The sequence below is a fragment of the Mya arenaria genome, chromosome 3 (genome assembly GCF_026914265.1).
Source record: "Mya arenaria isolate MELC-2E11 chromosome 3, ASM2691426v1".
Lineage (NCBI taxonomy): Eukaryota > Metazoa > Mollusca > Bivalvia > Myida > Myidae > Mya > Mya arenaria.
In genome coordinates, this window is record NC_069124.1 from 72002501 (window position 1) to 72022534 (window position 20034).

Sequence of the window (20034 nt, forward strand, 5' to 3'; positions counted from 1 at the left end):
TTTGTGACTGGTAACGGAATTATGCGACAACAGTGCTTTGGTATTGAATTGAGCGTTAGGTTCGAGTTTATCATCCATGTCCATAACCATGACTCGCCAGTATGACGGCGTTCCATCCTCTTTCTTCTTCCATTTGCTTCGATCAGGAATAAATAAGGCCTGTTTGTACAGGCCAATATACGGGGTATCCATAGTACTGTACTATCACTGGTAAAAGCCATAAAGAGTCAAAGATGACACAGCTGTTTTTATTGGCCAAACTAAGTTGTAGCCACAAGTTGAAGTTGAGGCCACAATTTAATAAGTTGTCGCCACTAGTTATTAGTTGTGGCCTCAAGTTATAAAGTTGTGGCCTCAAGTTACTAGCTTGTGGCCTCAAGTTACTAAGTTGTGGCCACAAGTTACTACGTTTTGGCCACAAGTTTCTAAGTAGTCAGGCTTCAAGTTACTAAGTTGTGGCCAAAATATAAATTGTGTATGCGGATGTCACCTCTGTGCCACCGTACAATTTCAACCACACTTCACAGGAAAGATCCTTGGGTGATCCTCTTCCAGATTCCTTCAATAAAAGTGGTTCCATGCAGAACTCTGGTTGCCATTATAAGTTACCCCGGATATCAAATTCCTACACCCCATGTTGATTTCTGAAAAAACATGGCCGCCAGTGGGCTACTTTTTACTATATATATGTCTATATGGAAAAGTTTAAAATCTTCTCTTCAGTACCCTCTGGCCTGATATTAAAATAATTTCACATAAATATACCTTAGGTGACCATATATCAAATTCCTTCAACTTATTGTGATTCATGGAAAAACATGGCTGCCAGGGGCAGGGCTAATTTTCACTATACATCTATATGGAAAACTTTCAAAATCTTCTCTTCAGAAACCATTGGCCCGATTTCAATATATTTTCAAGGAACTGTTCATTTCTTACATTTGAAACAAATGACGTTTCATTGTTTCAACTTTAGCATACGGACCGGAAGCGTCCAGTATGTTGTCTGATTAATAGCTTTAGAACCCTTTGTCTAATCGTGAGATGAACATTTTAGGGCCATCTTGGCCCTCTTGTATTTTGTTGTTTTAAGCTCACCTGAGCAGGAATTGCTCAAGGTGAGCTATTGTGATCGCCCTGTGTACGTCGTCCGTCATAGTCATCTGTCATCATCGTTGTCCGTCGTCAACAATTTGACTCTCTAGAGGTCACAATTTGGGCACAATCTAAATGAAACTTGGTCAGAATGTTACCCTCAATGAAATCTTGGACGAGTTCGATATTGGGTCATCTGGGGTTAAAAACTAGGTCACCAGGTCAAATTAAGGGAAAAGCTTGTTAACACTCTAGAGGTCACATTTATAATTGTATCTTAATGAAAGTTCGTCAAAATGTTAATATTAATAATCTATAGGTCAAGTTCGAATCTGGGTCATGTGTGGTCAAAAACTAGGTCACCAGGTCAGATTGAAGGAAAAACATGTTAGCACTCTAGAGGTCACATTTATGACTTTATGTTCAGAATGTATAAATTGATTAGCTCTTGGCCAAGGTCGAATCTTGGTCATGTGCGGTCAAAAACTAGGTCACCAAGTCAAAATTAAAGAAAAGCTTGTTAACAATCTAGAGGTCACATTTATAAATGTTTCTTCATGAAAGTTGGTCGAAATGTTTATGTTTATAATCTCTAAGTCAAGTTTAAATCTGGGTCATATGCGGTCAAAAACTAGGTCATTAGGTCAAATCATAGGACAAGCTTGTTAGCACTCTAGAGGTCACATTTATGACCATATGTTCATGAAACTAAGTCGGATTGTTTATATTGATTAGCTCTAGGCCAAGTTCGAATCTGGGTCATGTGTGGTAAAAAACTAGGTCACCAGGTCAAATAATAGGAAAAGCATGTTAACAATCTAAAGTCCACATTTATGGCCATATGTTCATGGAACTTGATCAGAATGTTATTCTTGATGATTTTAAGGTAGAGTTTGAAACTGGGTAATCAGAGGTCAAAAACCAGGCCACTAGGTCAAATCATACAAAAACTTTGTAAACACTGTAGGGGTTACATTCTCTCTTTGATCACCATGAAACTATGTCAGAATGTTTGTGTTTATGAAGTCTATGTCAAGTTTGAAACTGGGTAACCTCAGTTCAAAAACTAGGTCACGAAGTCAAATCATAGAAAACATTGTTAAAACACTGTTGAGGCCATATTTTCTACTTTATCTTTATGAAACCTGGTCAGAATGTACTTATTACAGCAAGGTAAGGTTTGCAACTCGGTCATCAGTGATATTAAAAAAATCATCCATGATATTAAAAAAAACTTGGGTCACTAGAAAGGATCTAACCCCCTGTCACAATTGCCCTCTCCCTGAAAACACTAATTTCACACTTGAATTGGATCAGGTGAGCGATACAGGGCCTTCAGGGCCCTCTTGTTTTATATAATGTTTATTTTTTATTTTACAATCATTATGCCCCCCTCCCCCCCTTCAAAGAAGATGGGGTATATTGGTTTGCACATGTTGGTCTGTCTGTCTTTAGGGTCATCAGGTCAAAGGTCAAGGTCGCAGTGACCTTTAACAGGAAAAAGTTGTCAAAGCTTGTCAGAGTGTTAACTCAACAATGCCTGGAAATATTGTCATCATACTTGACATGAGGGCTGGGCCAGACCAGAAGATGACCCCTTTTGATTTTAAGGGTTATCAGGTCAAAGGTCAAGGACACAGTTACCTTGGATGCGAAACTGTTGTCAAAGTGATCCCATGACCCTCAAACTTGAATTGGAGTTTGGACCTGAGCAAAAGATAACCCCTATTGAAGTTAGGGGTCATTGGGTCAAAAGTCTAGGTCACAGTGACCTTGAACGCAAAAAGCTTGTCTGAGTGATAAGACAATGCCTGCACCCATGGCCCTCAAACTTGACATTTAGGTTTTGTGTGGCCAGTAGATGACCCCTATGGATTTTGAGGTCATAGATTCAAAGGTCAAGGTAACAACTCATATTGGTCATTAAAATTTACGTCATATTTACTTATTCCCTGCTGCTAAGAGGATACATGTTTATATGCAAATATCTGACATCATCTGAACATGATTAATCAAAGCACTGAAAGTGCTGATGGACGGTGACATTGTTCGGTCTGCTGCAAGTATAGAACTAAGTCCTTTCTCTTATAAACACAGAAAATCATCGGGACCTAATCTTGCATATAGGAGCATAATTTGAGCACAATTAGACAATGCTTCAAACCAAATATCAAAGCTTGATATTTATTTTCCAAACATAATTATTCATCTTAATGCTGTAGCTTTGAAAAGTTGATGAAAAGGTCACCTGGCAATATCATCGTTAATGTTTGTTTGCAGAACTACATCATGGTCAAAATTCCATTCCAGTTGCAATTTAACAAATACTCCAAAAGGACACAATCAAGATAACTGAAGCATTACATTAACAGATGTTTTTAAAACAGTACACATGGTCCAAAGTTCAATGTTGTACTCAAAATAAAAAACGTAGGCCTTAGTTGAAGCAACTGTGCTCAAGATGATCAATTTGCAAGAATTTATTTTGTCGTAAACTGACATAAACTTGGTATTTATGTGTACAATGCATTGAATCGTACTTACTGAAGTACCACATAGTTTACAATTCATTTAGCTAAGCAGTTATTTCGTATCTTTCCATTAAAAATATTACTGGGTATGTCTACCTTAGGTATATAGCTTAAATATACCACCTGTTTGGAGTAAGCCTTCTTAGCGCAGTGGATACAACACTGGACTGCTATTTTTTTACATTTTGGTCCTTTCTCTATAATTATGATTCAAAGCTTAACACATTCTATTTAATAATTGTCCTGAGTTGCGTTACAGGAAAAAAAATGGTGCCAATCTGGTGTACAGTCTCTTTAAAGTAACCCGAGAACAACAATGATGAATTGTTTTCCAAACATAGCAACATTTTATTACAGAGGCCACAAAAATAAAAAAGTAAGTGAAAATGTCACAATCATGGTTAGCCAAACACAACATTTATAATTATTTTTTAAGCAGTACATTTTGTCCAATCTGTAAACATATGAAAGAGGGTCAACAGGTCACAGTAAAGGAGATCTGAGGACAACATTGATAATTGTTTTGCAAAACTTACTGAACTTTTGTTGCAGTACCTTAGAATAGAAAGGATGGTCAAACGGTAATTATCAAGGTTATCCAAGTACAATATTGATATTCGTTTTAAAAGTTACACACATGGTCTAAATTTCTTTGCTGTTGCTTCAAAAATAAAATGTATGTCAAAAAATCATATTCTATGTCATCAAAGCACAACATTGTTTTTGTTTTGAAAACTGTACTAAAAAGCTTTCATTGAAGTAGCTTAAAAATAGGAAAGTATGTCGAAAGGACAACTTTATCCAAGCACAATTTGATTTTTAATTTCGAAGAAATGGTCTTAATTTCATGGCTAAAGCTTCAAATTTAAATGTGTGTCAAAAGGCCACAATCTAGGTCATCAAAAGACAACATTAAATATTGTTTTCAAAACTGTCTAAAATGCTATAGCTCTAAAAAATAATTAGGTCAAAAAGGTCCCAGTCAGGGTCATCCGAGAACGACATATATAAATATATGTTTGTTTTCAATACAGTACAGATGTCAAGTTTTCATTGATGTAGCTTTAAAAAACATATTCAACAACTTCAGGAAATGTGTAAATAAGTTAGCCTTTGTCAAGCTTACTAACATATTTCCTTGACAAGTTGTATAATACAGTCTATTATATGATGACAAGTCTTAGTATCTTTTTATCAAAATATTCTTAAAGTAAAGACAGCAAAAACAACCAACCTGTTTTACTTCTCCAGTAAACAAGAGCTGTCACAGAGACTGTGCGCTCGACTATTACGCTGCTGTTCAGTGTAAGGATTGAAAAGTTTTGGCGAAACATGGATCACTGTAAAATTAGATTAGATTTCAATGCAATACATTATGTATTTGTTGAGATATTAACATGAATGTGGTTACATGGAAAATTTTAAGCAATAATTAAGTCCAATAATAATGGGCCATTATTTGCAAAATATAGTTATCTAACTTGGTTATTCAAGTAGGTTGGGTGGTTGAGTACCATTGTCTAAAGTCTCAATGCAATACATGAGTAGTTGCTGAGATATTAAGGCCAGAGTTTTTATATCTTTAGATTTACGGGAGCGCCGTACCTAAATATTGCAAAACCCAAATAAAAATAAAATTCATTTTCGTAGTTTTATTTTTATTTTTTCCGACGAACGTTGCTCCAATGTTAAGAAAAAAATAAAATTAGTGTTCTATAACCCATATCTCAGAACCAACTGGTGTACCAATTGTCATTCATTATCGGTCTTTTTACTGCACAAACCACGTAAACCAGTCCGAAATACGCAGGGAAACAGAACAGGTACCCGTTACTATAACAACGTCCTGTCAAAAGTGAAAGTGCTTTTTGTCATACCCCTTATTTCTTACAATTTCTGCAGCTATATAGAAATGTTTTAATACAAAAACGTTCCGATGTTTATGATGTTTATGTCTCATTATTTAAATCAAACCGTGGTGAACTTAGAGCGTGTTTATTGTGATTTTTTTTTTAGATTTAGTATGTTGTTCGCGTTTCGTGGAATGATTGCGAAACTTCCGGTCAAAATAAGGAGACAATGTTAAAATTGCAAAATTTCCTTCTGATTGAAAAACAAGAGGCCCAAGAGGGCCTATGCTCTACTGGCATGGCTCTTGTGGTCATTTTTAATCCAGAGCATGTACGTATGAGTAATAGGCAATATAGTTCACTTTCGTGTTTGGGTTAGCTGAAAATGCTGCAAGTTCAACATCTGAGGACAGAAAGTGTTGTAAGCAGATTAGTCGCATGAACTATTTAAATTGTGCCAAGTAAAGTCTAAAAGGTAATCTGAGGAAAAAAAATATTTGCTTTCATAACTGTACTCATGGTCAAAATTTTAGTAGCTTTAAAAATAAAAAAGGTTGGTCAAAAGGTCAAAGTCAAGGACATCCGAGGACAACATTGATGCTCGTTTGCAAAACTGTACACATGGTCAAAATGTCATTGCTGTAGCTTTAAAAATTAAAAAGTAAGTCAAAAGTGGTGGCCAGTTTTTGCCCAAGGGGCATAATTTGAAATGTTTTGCTAGGCGGTCATCATATGATGCTCCGCAACAAATATCAAAGGTATGGGCCTTGTGGTTTGAAACAAGGAGATTTTGAAAATATTTCTTAAATAAGTCTCTAGGAAACTTGTGACCCACGGGGCAGTGCCAGTTTGGACCCAAGGGGCATAATTTGAACAACCATGGTAGTTGACCACTAAATTAAGCCTTGTTCAAAATAGCAAGGATCTGCATAGCTGTTTCAGACAAAAAAGTTTTTAACATTTCCCAATTTATACCAAACCTGTGAACCCGGGGGCATGGCCAGTAATGACCCCAGGGGCATAATTTGAACAAACATTCACAAGCAATTGTGACTTTACATGTAAACTTGGCTAAAAATAGACTTTGCTCATGAAGACTTGGCTAAAAATAAACTTAGCTAAAAATAGCATTTTTTATACTTTAAAGACCCATAATCTAGGTATGCATGGGCGGATCTGGCTGGTTTTCGAAAGGAACCAACTCTAATGGATATCTAAATACTGTTCAAGTTTCATCAAGATACAATCAAAACTGATGACTGTATCGTGTTCACAAGCAATTGTTTACAGAAGCACTGATTTTTTTATACTTTCAAGGCCCATAGTCTAGGCATTCATGGGCGGATCTGGCTGGTTTTCGAAAGGAACAGAGCTCTAATGGTTATCTTAATACTGTACAAGTATCAAAACTGAAGACTGTATCATGTTCACAAGCAATTGTTTACAGACGCACGGACGCACATACTACATACACATTACCATTGCATAAGCTCTTCTGGCCTTTGGTCAGTAGAGCTAAAAATGTCAACAAGAGGCCCAAAAGGGCCTATGCTCTACTGGCATGGCTTTTGTGGTCATATCAATCCAGGGCATGTATGTATGGGTAAAAGGCAACAGACATATAGTTTATGTTTTGTGTTTGGGTTACCTGAAAACGTAGCACGTTCAACATCTGAGCCCATAAAGTATTGTAAGCAGATTAGTTGCATGAACTATTTTAATATGTGCCAAGTAAAAGTCATCTGATAAAAAAAAAAATGCTTTCAAAACTGTACTCATAGTAAAAATTTCTGTACTTTTAAAAGTTAAAAAAAGTTGGTCAAAAGGTCAAAGTCAAGGGCATCCTAGGACAACATTGATCAATTTGAACAAACATTCACAATCAATTGTGCTGAGATGGATGCACAAACACACAAAAAGATTTTCAAACCTTTCCAGATTTATGTGTACCCAACCTGTGAACCCTGGGTGTGGCCAGTAATAACACCAGGTGCATAACTTAAACATTCACAACCAATTTTGTTAAGATGAATACAAATACAAATACAAATACATTTGTATAGCGCAAAAAGTATTGTTCAATATTCGATTGCACTTCACACAGTTCATGCGCTATTTCACACAAGGCTATATACAGTCATTTACACATAAAATCTGGTAGGCTCCTAATTATAAAACAGTCCAAACAAATAAGTTTTCAAATAATGAATGCGCAAACTACAGAACTTAAAGCTAAAAAATGGCCTTTGGGCTTTCAACAAGAACAAAGCAGAGTAATTCACAAAATCAACTGCAGAAGCAAAAAAGCAAATTGTCTCTCAAAATCCTAGACTTGCAAATTGTCTCCCTTAACTCTAGACTTGAATTTACATGTATATGTAAACTTGGCTAAAAATAGAATTCGCTCATGCAGACCTGGCTAAAAATAGAAAGCATTTCTTTAAAACTTTCATGGCCCATAATCTAGGCATTCATGGGCGGATCTTGCTGGTTTCCGAAAGGAACCGAGCTCTAATGGATATCTAGATACTGTACAAGTTTCATTGAGATACAATCAAAACTAAAGACTGTATGGTGTTCACAACTAATTGTATACACAATAGCATTTTTAGCTCTACTGGCCAAAGGCCAGAAGAGCGTATGCGATGGTAATGTGTACGTAGTATGTGCATCCGTGTGTCCGTGCGATCGTGCGTTCGTGCGTCTGTAAACAATTGCTTGTGAACACGATACAGTCTTCAGTTTTGATTGTATCGCGATGAAACTTGTACAGTATCTAGATATCCATTGGTACCAAAATTGCAATCCAGTGTTGTATCCACTGTGCTACGAAGGCTTACCCTCACCGGTTGGAATATTTAAGCTATATACCTAACTTGGTAATATCACGTGATAACATCTACTAGCCAATCACGCATAAGGAATGAATTCTACTAGGTAGACATACCTAGTAATCTTTTTTAATGGAAATATACGAAAAAATAAATCAATTGTTAACTATGTGGTACTTCAGTTAGTAAGTTTCAATGCATAGTACACATCGATTCCAAGTTTGTCAGTTTTCAACAATTTTCTTCTTTTTTTCATCATACAGAGTACAGCCCCTTTAAGCTTTAATAGTTTTATTTTGAGAGTATTAACTACTTCAATCCTTCGTTTCAGACTGTTGAGGGTCAATTACTGTGGCAATGCACTGGTTCTCAGGAGCTTGGTATTGCCCAGCATGCCAGCAGCAGATTGGTCCAGCTGGTTCAGGAGGGTGTGGCCGAGTTTAGCTATGTTCTTAATGGGTTTCTTAACCAGATACCAGCAGCCAAGTATGTGATTGGTCCATCAGACTTTATATAAATAGACTTTGTGGATAAATGTTCACCACAGAATATTCCCGTTTTTTATTTTTATTGCCTTTAGCATTTATTCAGATTAAGATCACAAAACATTTTATTTATTTCCCATTAAAATGTCCGTTTTTAGAGAAATTGTCTTTATCACTTGGTCTCGATAGCAATTTCTGCATAGACTAAATATCTCTTTGTAATGGCATTGGAATTTTTGTAAGTTTATTTATAACATTATATGTTTAAGGAAATGCTAGTTGAGAGTCAAATGCATTATAGTTTATTTTCTGATCTCCAGGAATGTGTCTGGGATTGTCCCCAGTCTCGGTGAACTCCTCGTTATGCAGTATATGCTGAAAACATCGCTTGCAGAACCATACATGTGCCCATACAAGATCAGGTAACATTATGGCAAAAGGAAATGATTCTTGTTTTCTAGAGTTATCATTTTTAGAAATGTTCCATTATTGTGGTAGTAATTAGGTCTTTTACTGATAATCTACCACTTGTTCCTTAAACTGCTTTTGACATTCACATTATGCTATACTGGTTCCGTTCAGATTGTAAGCAGGCTTAACTTAAGAAATAACACCAAATGATCTTCTCAGCCAATTAAAAATTACTGTTACGGTATTTTAGAGGTTGGGATGTCCATGCTTTGGAAAATGAAGGAAATGGGTTATTTAATAATAGTGTTAGACATGAATCAGTTACTGGTACATACTAGGCAAGATATCAACTCTTGATACTAGAAAAATATGCTAATGGCATAATATTGATGGATGGGAAAATCTTTTTAATAAACCATGTTTAAAGATGGACAGCCCTGTTGTATGGGTGTCATCAGGTGGTTATCGCTCAAAAACTTCAGTAAGCGTTGATGGATAGTGATGAGACCTGGGGTGTAGGTAGCATATGTGGGTAGCTTGGGTTTGCTTTTGAGATTTGTGGGCTCAGGGTCAAGGTCACTGTTGCTAAAATAGAAAATCTGGTTTACTTAAAATATCATTGATGAACAGTGATAAGACTTAATGTAAAGGTAGCTGAAGTGAAGGCCCATTACTTATAAGATTGTTCTAGGGGTACAGAATATGGATATGAACATTGGGACTACTTAATGGGTTGATAGGGCAAGGTCACTTGAATGAAAAATTGAAAAGTAGTTTTCACTCAATAAATTAGTTAGGCATTTTTTTTGGGTATGAAGCTCATGTGTCTTGCCTTGGGATTGCTTTAAAGGCTAAAAGGGTCATTAACCCTTTAGCGCATGTATATGAGATAGGCTGACATAGCTCATTAGCAGATGTATACGCATCTGGCCGACCGTATCCATTACTGGATGTATGCGCATGGCCCGCATATTTCAATAGGGTCATTTCAATTTTTCAATTTTGCATCTTTCTTTTTGTAAACAATATCCTGGATGTTTATAAAATTAAAATTTAACCTTTTGTGTATTGATTTTCCCTTGAAAATATCGTCTGCTAAAATGAGAAGGTATTTATACTCCCAATCACAGGTGTGATATTCCATTGTGACGTATTAAGACCACGAGCCAAGTACTGTATGGAAAATCCCCCAAATTCATTGATGCGTAAATCATTAGATATATTACTTCAGTTCAGTTACCATTAAAATCAATAGAGATTATATTTATTTAAAGGTAATATTTTGTTTACAAACAATAGAAACAATTAGTAGATGAGAAAATGATGAGTAAATTTTCTGTGAAGCTGATAGATGTCCATCATAGTTTCGGCCGTAAAATAGGTCAAGTAAACACATTTGTGCAAGCATTTTGTATGATCAAGATCTTTTTATTCATACCGGAAAATCATTTTATCAGCTTTTTTTTGTAAACAATTTTATGAGGGGGTAATCAAGTTAAACAGACACCCTGGACTGGATCTCTCAGCTGGATGACACCGGATATTCCTGACATATTTCTGTGTATTATACACAAGAACATCAATTGTCGGCTTTTTAATCCAGATGGGTCTTTTTTATGATAGGGGTAATAAATTTTAGATAGATTCCAGCATTTTATTACCCTTTGATTTAATGCAATTATGACATTTCAAAGAAATGTTACAATTCCATCTTGGAAATGCATTCACAGATGAAATAAAAGAATTTAATATTTCATCATTGACACCATTTATTAGATAATATAATTATCTATAAAAAATGTAAACACATATAATGAATATTTTGACCATTATTAACACAATTAATGAATAGATGGACTCTTCATTGAGTTAACATTTAGGGTTATATGCATTTTTTTGATGACAGAAATTTTTAAGCCTTGTCTTATTTTTCCATAAACTTCAAGTAAAAATTTATAAAGTTGTTGTTAGCTGGCGAATGTTATCATTGTTCGAAAATTAACAAAATGTTGGTGACATTTGGAATAAACCTTGGTGTAAGTTGTGCTCCGTTTGTAAACATTCTTGAACACTTGATTAAGTTGATTGAGTTGTACAAAGTGTGCCTAAGTTGGACTCTGTTGGCAAACATTGACTGAGACACTGGTAGTGAACTTAACCATTTAAAGTTGTTGGAAGTTGGCTTGCATCAGGCTTAGATAGGATCCATTGTCCAAAGTTCACTTAAGTGCTCAAGTTGTCTGTCTGTCTGTCCGTAACATATCGTGTCTGTTCCATAATACTTGAACGCCTTGAATGATTTTGAAATAACCCTCTATAATGTTCACCATATTGAAAAGATGTGCAGAGAGCATGTAACCGCCAGCTCAGTTCAAGGTCAAAGTCACAGTTAGAGGTCAAAGGTCATATGACTACAATTTGTGTCCGTATATTATATGTTCTTAAGTATGTTCAAAAGCTTATAATATGATTATTTTTCAATCACTGTTTTCTAAGTCATTACTCTGTGTCCACATACTTTTAAACCACTATTTATGTTATTTCATTCTTAAGAGCATGTTCATTTCAGGATCAAGGTGGGTTTTTTTTCACACTTAGTACCATGTACACTTCGCACATTTCTTAAAACAGTTTTCTTGTTCCATCCTGCATGCCTATAAATCATCTACGCCACAGAACAAAGAAAATGACTTTAATAATGATGATCACATTTCTTTCTTTCAGCTCATGGATAAGCAACTTCTTTTAGTTTATGTTAAATGTATTTTTTTAATTGTGTTGAACTCTGCTACATAAGCAAACAGTTTTATGTGTTTTTCAGTTAGAAACAGTGGCTTTGTAAAACTTAATATTATACCGGTCAACTTGTATCGCAGATTATTAGCCAAAAGTAAACATTGTTTTAAGCAGATGTCCTTAATTAGTTTTTTTGATAAACCTTTGGTGCTACTCTTGTTTAAAGTCAACATTTCACCAAAGTACTAATTCTCAACGTTTCGAACTTTGCCCAGAATTTACCAAATCATGTTGGCATATTTAACATTTCAGCTATCATATCAGCCACTCCAAAAGAAAACCACCACTGTGGCCATGTTGTATTTTATAAATGTGTGTATATTGATACAGTTCATGAATAAAGTTATTTGATACAATTATGGTTTCTGGCACAGATATACCATCAGTTGTACAATTGTTATTGTGTTACGTTTTATTTTATTTTCAGAAACAACAGCCCAATTCTGTCATCTTTTAATCAACTTTAATTCACTGACATCTACAATCAATGTTAGCCCTTACTTTATTTACTTCGTTCTGACCCTACATAAAGACTTGCATAACCAATAGTTGGCCCGCGCTAACATCCAATTGCTGCATCTTGCAGCAACTTTTGTACTTGTTTGCTACATTTTTCACCATATTGAGATAATGTGCAAAGCGCATGTTTAAGCCAGCTTGGTTAAAGGTCAAGGTAACACTAAGAGGTCAAAGGTCATATGACCACAATTTGTGTCTGCTCCATCTCTCTTGAACAAAATGAAGGATTTTGAAATAACTGACCACAAATGTTTACCATATTGAGCAGTGTGCAGATTACAACTGGCTCGGATCAAGGTCAAGGTCACACTAAGAGGTCAAAGGTCATATGACTACATTTCATATTTGCATCATATCTCTTGAACCCCTGAAAGAATTTGAAATAATTTGCCACAAATGTTTTCCATATTGAGACAAAGTGCAGAGGGGGAGAAATCAAGTTTTTGATTACAAAAACAACTGTCTAATTACTTCTTATTTCTGTAAATTCTGATTAGTGCACCTTCATTGAAGTACCTTTCTTTCACCAATCAATTAGTAAATGAGTAGTGTTACGACCATGCTATCATTGTAGTTGGTTGATGATAGTTTGCATTTGGTGTAGATGTTCTAAATGGTTTTGATTTTGTGGTTTGTCTTAGTTCTCACCAGCATGATAAAATGAAATAATAAAAGATGATTTAATCCTAGTATGTAACACAGAAATGTATCATTACTTATTTTTTCCATTTACATGATGTTGATAAGTGCACCATCATAGAACTATGATGTCAGGCTGTCTTGATGTTACAGTGGATGTGTCATGGAAAATTGCGAATCTATTAAAACTGTCACAACTGGACAGATCTGTGTATTCCTGATAGGACTACCAGCAGGCAGGCAATAGAGTGATTGTCTATAACAAGTTTCAAACAAATACGGCCTGTGATAAATCATGTAATGTTTTCAGGGGATAGTTTTCTAGATGTGATCTTGTTTCTTAACTATGATATATGAGTTTTTTTCTTGAACTGCTGGGCTTCATGGATCTGATAGAAGTAAACAATGGAACCACGGACAAAACATTATTTTTTCATTTTAATCATACAGAACAGCAGATATAATATTTGCTTTGTAGAATCCAGCTCGAGTGAAAGATCATTGGATAGTTATCTGACCTATCTATTATTGGTCTTCAGATGACAAATTCAGAAGAATGATGGTTGCCATTGGGGATCTGAAGTCTGGTGCTAGATTCTAGTAACATTGTTTGGTGTTATATTCTCAAGTTGACAGCCTAGAAAATACTTCCCTTTTTCAGTCTGAATACACTGGACTCTGGTAGAATCCTTTTAGGCCACAAGTAGCACTTTATTGAGAAGTTCAATGTTGACCAGCTTCTATGTTGGGGGCATGTTTTCTAATCTTGTCCAGGAGTCAATCAGAAGCAGTTGAGGAAAATTAAAAGCCTTTTTCTGTTTTGATTATTGGAGGTGCTACCAAAACATACTGCCTAATGAAACTGTTAAATTGCATATATTTTTGTTACTCCCAGTCAGTCATTCTACAAATCTCCATCTATGTTGATTTGATTACATTTATAGAAACATCTTCATATAATGAACCCAAGTCCAGTTATGACAAAATTTCGTCAGAATGTGTATGGCATGATATTGGATAGGAGTTTGATAACCAGCCATATGGCTGAAGTCACTCAAGAGTATTGCCCTTTTATATAGAAATTTGCTATAATAGGTAATGTCCATTCTATAACTTTAGAAGCCTTTGCCCAATCACCCTATTTAGTCTGAAAGTATAGGGGCATACTATATTAGACAATTTTGATAACCATCCATATTACTTGTCACTCAGGAGTTATTGCCCTTTAGTAATAGAAATACTATAAAATTGCTCTTGTCTGATCATTAATACAATAAAAAATGCTCTTGTCTGATCATTAACCTTACAAGCATTTGTCCATTTATCACCAAACTTAGTCAGAATGTGTATGGGCATAATGCCTTTGACTAGTTCAATATCTATTTAAATCACAGTTGTCACTCAAGAGTAATGGCTTTTAATTATAAAAAATGTCTAGAGCACCAATAAAGTTTTACTCAGGTGAGCGATATTGAGCATCTTGGCCCTCTTGTTTACCTTTGGCTTGACCCGTACCACCAATCACTTCTTTGAGTAGAGATTAGTTGAATGGTGCCCAATCTAAAGTAAAATAAATATTTCTTTAAAATATGTTTGTATGTCTTTAAAATGGCTCAAAATTAAAATATGGGTAGAACAAGTAAAATAATTAAAAATTTTATGATCTTAACCCATTCAGTTATTTTCTCCTAGACAGTAAAACTGATTTATCTAAATTTCACAGAAAATGGAAAATGGATGTGATTTAAATGAGCAGTATGTTAGGAAAGCTTTTATTTCATAGAGTTGAAAAATAACTTGTCTTTTGGATTTGTTTATTATAAGTCAATGAAAACACATGATATACAATTGATGAGTTAAAATGGAAACTGACAATCTCCAACTGTGTTATCTTAATGAAACTTCACATTTGTATGTACCCATTTCTGATGCACGGTAATTAATGTTGTTAGAATCATTTTTTGATATAAACTAGTAGAAAAAAATGAGGCAAAAATGTTAAAAATAATTTTATTATCACTTCTTTTTCAATTTAAAAATATATTAGGAACACTCCCCTGATATCATTAAAGTGAATTTCAAAATATGGAAATGTACGGTATTCTTCAAAATAGAGTGAGAAAAGGCAGGTATAATGGCCTTTATGAAGTTATGGCTCTCTTAGTGTACTCAAGAGGAAAAAATCATAAAAAAGAACTAAAGGTCAATACATAAAGATGATAAATATTGATAAAATTTCATCTGGATTAGCTATCAGGTAATAACTAGAAGTGATGCTGACTGGGCGAAATGTGTCCCCTGATGGAGTATGGTTTCCGGCTACAAGTCACAGCAGGACTAAAATATTCTGCCGTAAATCTCTACGAGACAGTAGGGACCACTAAAATCCATTCTAAGTCACCTGCTTATGGCAATATAGTCTTAAATCAGCTGAAAATGGGATTACCTTCACAACCAATATGGCTCATGCGAATGGACAATTGTCTTTTAAAATGACCTATTGCCAACCTATTTTAAGTCAGTGAGATATAAAAAGTAATTGGATAAAATGTAAACTGGTAGCAGATTATTAGATCAAGTCAGGCTTTTATAAGCCTATATTTTGAGTCTCATACATATTATGCATAATGTTAAAAAAATATTTTTGTTTGTTACTTAGGTTGAACATGAATTTCAGGTCTTGGAATTACCATTAAATAATTGGCATGCTCTAATGTCACCCTTGAAATTGGGTGAACCTGAAGTATTTGAAAGGGAATTAAACATTTGCAAGTGAATGACAAAATGACTATTGGGCTATTCTGTATGTTGCTATGCTATTATACTATGAAGTGTGTGCAAGTTTTGCCTGCATGGGAGATAAAAGGTTGTCCATTAGGAGCCACTTCAGGAAAAGATACAATAAAATTAATAACACTTGTATGAAGAGTGATTTCTCAAAGATAGATAATTGTAGACATATTCTGTTCAAGAAAGTTTTTTTTTTATATTATTAACAATTTTTTGCAATTTTAGCAATGATACCATATTTATTTGCTACCAATTCTCCACCACTAGTCTGCCAAAAGATTCATTTGTAGGATAAGGCAATGAAGAACCCACAAGTAATGGAACTTATGTGAATGAGTATATAACACTAGTGTGATGGTGCACACAGAGATTGGATCAGTACCACCTGAGTTATTGCCCTTTAACTAATGAAATACTTAAATTTTCTTATTGAAGTGATTTTGCTATGTTAAATCTGCTGAATATAACTTTATAAAACTAAGTCTTGAACTGTTTGTTTCTTCAGATATGAATCCTTAAACAGTGGATTACAATTTTCATATTTGCTTGATTTACAGTTAATTTTCAGTATATTTTTACGGCCATTTAATAAATTGGCCATATTATAGTTTTACTTGCGGGGATGGACTGATGGGCAGAGTCCAGTATGTTGTCTGCTCAACAACTTTGTCATAAATCATCAGCAAGTTCCACAACCAAGCACATCACTGTAATGTGTATATCCCCGAAATTGCCCCTGCATTCAATCATTTTGGCTCTTGATTAATAAAAGTGTTTTTTTAACTTTCTGTTGTAGAATCGCATTACATTCCTCTTCAAGAAACCTTTGAAAATCCACTTAGTAGGGTGATTTGTAGTGTTATATGCATGAAACGAATAAATTCCGCATCTGGATCCCGCCTCGCCATGAGAGTATGATGCAACACAACACTGGACAAAAACCTGTTTCTAGCAACGTTTATTTAAGTTATCGGTCTTCCTGGCCGGAAGTGGCTCTGGGTCGCCATGGCCGTGGCAAATCACAAACGGTCACAAACGGTCCCTGTCGCTTGAAACCGTTGCCTTAAGCGATAAAATGTTGCAAAGTTAACGTTGAAGCGCCTTGCAATGATTTTCTACGTTACATCCCGCTTCTTTAAATCCGACATCACTTAACCGAACGTCGTTGGATAGATGATTACGAATCATTTCTACCAAAAAAAGCTATTTGAGCGCACACAATTAAAACAACTTATGCCTAATTCAAAACGAAATTCTCATTATGTAACGAAGAAAGAGCGAATTATGCGAACAAAACAAGTCATGCAATGTCTCCGTAAATCTGAAAAACAAGTGCATTTTGTGACTTGACTGTAGACCCCTATCCATTTCTAACAGTATTATCATAAAGTGAATGACCAATGATTTTTTTTTTATATACATGCAGTTGTTCAAATTAAAAAGTACTTTCTTTAAATAAAATTCATAATCATTATTGAATAGTTAAAGTGCCTGGAAAAATCGCAAGGGAATACAATACGTTGACTTTTTTTGCCGAGTATATCTTGGGCAAATTTGATAACCAACCCTAAGAGTAATCGCCCTTTAATTATATACATATATATATATATATGAACTAAAACTGGTCTTGTACTTAGACGCCTTTGTCCAATCATTACCAAGCTTGGTTAAAATGTGTATTGGCAGAATATCTTGGTCAGGTTGGATAACTCAGTCACTCCAGAGTTAAGACCCTTGAAGTGGCAAAACCTGTCTTGACTGTGTCGCTCTCTAAACTTAGCTTAATGTTTAACCACTTATCAACAAATTTAGTGTCCTAAAATAAGGATGGGTGTATTTTGTTCCATTGAAGTTATAAAGAGTAGACCCAAACAAGATTTTGTGTGCCTATTTTTCTTGATGACACAAAAAAATTCTTGTGATGGTTAAATATTTATTGAAATGAAACAGGATACAATTTTTGTTATATGCAAAGTAATAAAATTATTCTGACCTGTCAGTAAGGGAAGAGGGATTGCTATATAAGTGAGATATGAGACATAAAAAGTTGTTTATATGTCTCTTTGTCTCAAGTGGCTCCATGAAAGAACATAGCTTTCAGACTGGAACCGTTAATACAGAAAGTTTAAATGGTTAAAGGCACAGAAGCAAACAAGGTCTCAGAAAGTAGTCTGTCTTGTCCATGCCATTGTTATAATAATTGATATGAGTCCTAATGGCCTGTAAAATCAGGTCCTTCGGGGGGTGATGGGGGCTTGCAGGTTTTTTGGTGAGAAAGAGGTCAAAAAGTGAAATAAACGTACATTCAATCTGCTTGCACTGGGGACGTTGCTGGTAAATTATCACCTAATATTGACATAGAGTATCTTAACTGTTGTATTCTGCATGAAGTACAGCCACCTATTCCCTAAGAGAAAATATAATGAAATTTTATATGAATGAAACTTTATTACTGTCAGAGTGTTAGATAATTGGCAGACAAGACTTGCAAGTGGGTAGATACATACTTGCAGGTGGGCTGGTACATACTTGTAGGTGGGCAGATAGTCAGACTTGTTGGTGGGCAGATACGGATGTGCAGGTGTGCAGATACAGCCTTGTTCATGGGCAGATACAGACTTGTAGGTGGGCAGATACAGACTTGTAGGTGGGCAGATACAGACTTGTAGGTGGGCAGATACAGACATTTAAGTGGGCAGATACAGACTTGTAGGTGGGCAGATAAGGACTTGTAGGTGGGCAGATACAGACTTGTAGGTGGGCAGATAAGGATTTGTAGGTGGGCAGATACAGACTTGTAGGTGGGCAGAAACCGACTTGTAGGTGGGCAGATACAGACTTATAGGTGGGCAGATACAGACTTGTAGGTAGGCAGATACAGACTTGTAGGTGGGCAGATAAGGATTTGTAGGTGGGCAGAAACAGACTTGTAGGTGGGCAGATACAGACTTGTAGGTGGGCAGATACAGACTTGTAGGTGGGCAGATACAGACTTGTAGGTGGGCAGATACAGACTTGTAGGTGGGCAGATACAGACTTGTAGGTGGGCAGATACAGACTTGTAGGTGGGCAGATACAGACTTGTAGGTGGGCAGATACAGACTTATAGGTGGGCAGATACAGACTTGTAGGTGGGCAGATACAGACTTGTAGGTGGGCAGATAAGGACTTGTAGGTGGGCAGAAACCGACTTGTAGGTGGGCAGATACAGACTTGTAGGTGGGCAGAAACTGACTTGTAGGTGGGCAGATACAGACTTGTAGGTGGGCAGATAAGGACTTATAGGTGGGCAGATACAGACTTGTAGGTGGGCAGATACAGACTTGTAGGTGGGCAGATACAGACTTGTAGGTGGGCAGATACAGACTTATAGGTGGGCAGATACAGACTTATAGGTGGGCAGATACAGAATTATAGCTGGGCAGATACAGACTTATAGGTGGGCAGATAAGACTTATAGGTGGACAGATACAGACTTGTAGGTGGGCAGATACAGACTTATAGGTGGGCAGATACAGACTTATAGGTGGGCAGATACAGACTTGCAGGTGAGCTGATACAGACTTATAGGTGGGCAGATACAGACTTGCAAGTGAGCTGATACAGACTTATAGGTGGGCAGATACAGACTTGCAGGTGAGCTGATACAGACTTATAGGTGGGCAGATAATAGACTTGTAGGCAGTGTTAAACATGCTCCATATTTTGTACAGCATCAGAAATGCACTTGTCAACTTTATTATGCAAGATGTTGGGGAGACCAAATTTGAGTACAAGCTCAGGATGTCTTGTAACAATGAGAGCCATGTATTATCTGGAGATTAATGCATACTTCTGTGATAATAAAGCATGAATCATTTTCTTTTGCTTTGGAGATTTTACTTTAGTGCCAAGACCTTGCCTACAGGGGATCACCTGTCAAATGTTAAAATGATAACAAGAACATAAACAATTATTGTACAGTTCAAAGATCTGTCTGTCTCATTTTGAGTAGTATTCACATAACCAAAATTTTATTCCATGAATTTGTTACAAAGGTACCTATTTTTCCTTTAATGTTAAGTGTTGAGCACTGTTCACACTTAAT

General features: G+C 35.7%; 1 protein-coding gene across 1 annotated transcript in view; it reads left to right on the forward strand.

The window, feature by feature from the left end:
* Positions 1-20034, forward strand: part of LOC128227477 (focadhesin-like) — a 194284-nt gene that overhangs the window by 72977 nt on the left and 101273 nt on the right. The window contains exons 4-5 of the mRNA XM_052938054.1: positions 8639-8793; positions 9113-9214. Of these exons, the coding sequence (XP_052794014.1) occupies positions 8639-8793; positions 9113-9214 (257 nt within the window). The remainder of the gene's footprint in view (positions 1-8638; positions 8794-9112; positions 9215-20034) is intronic.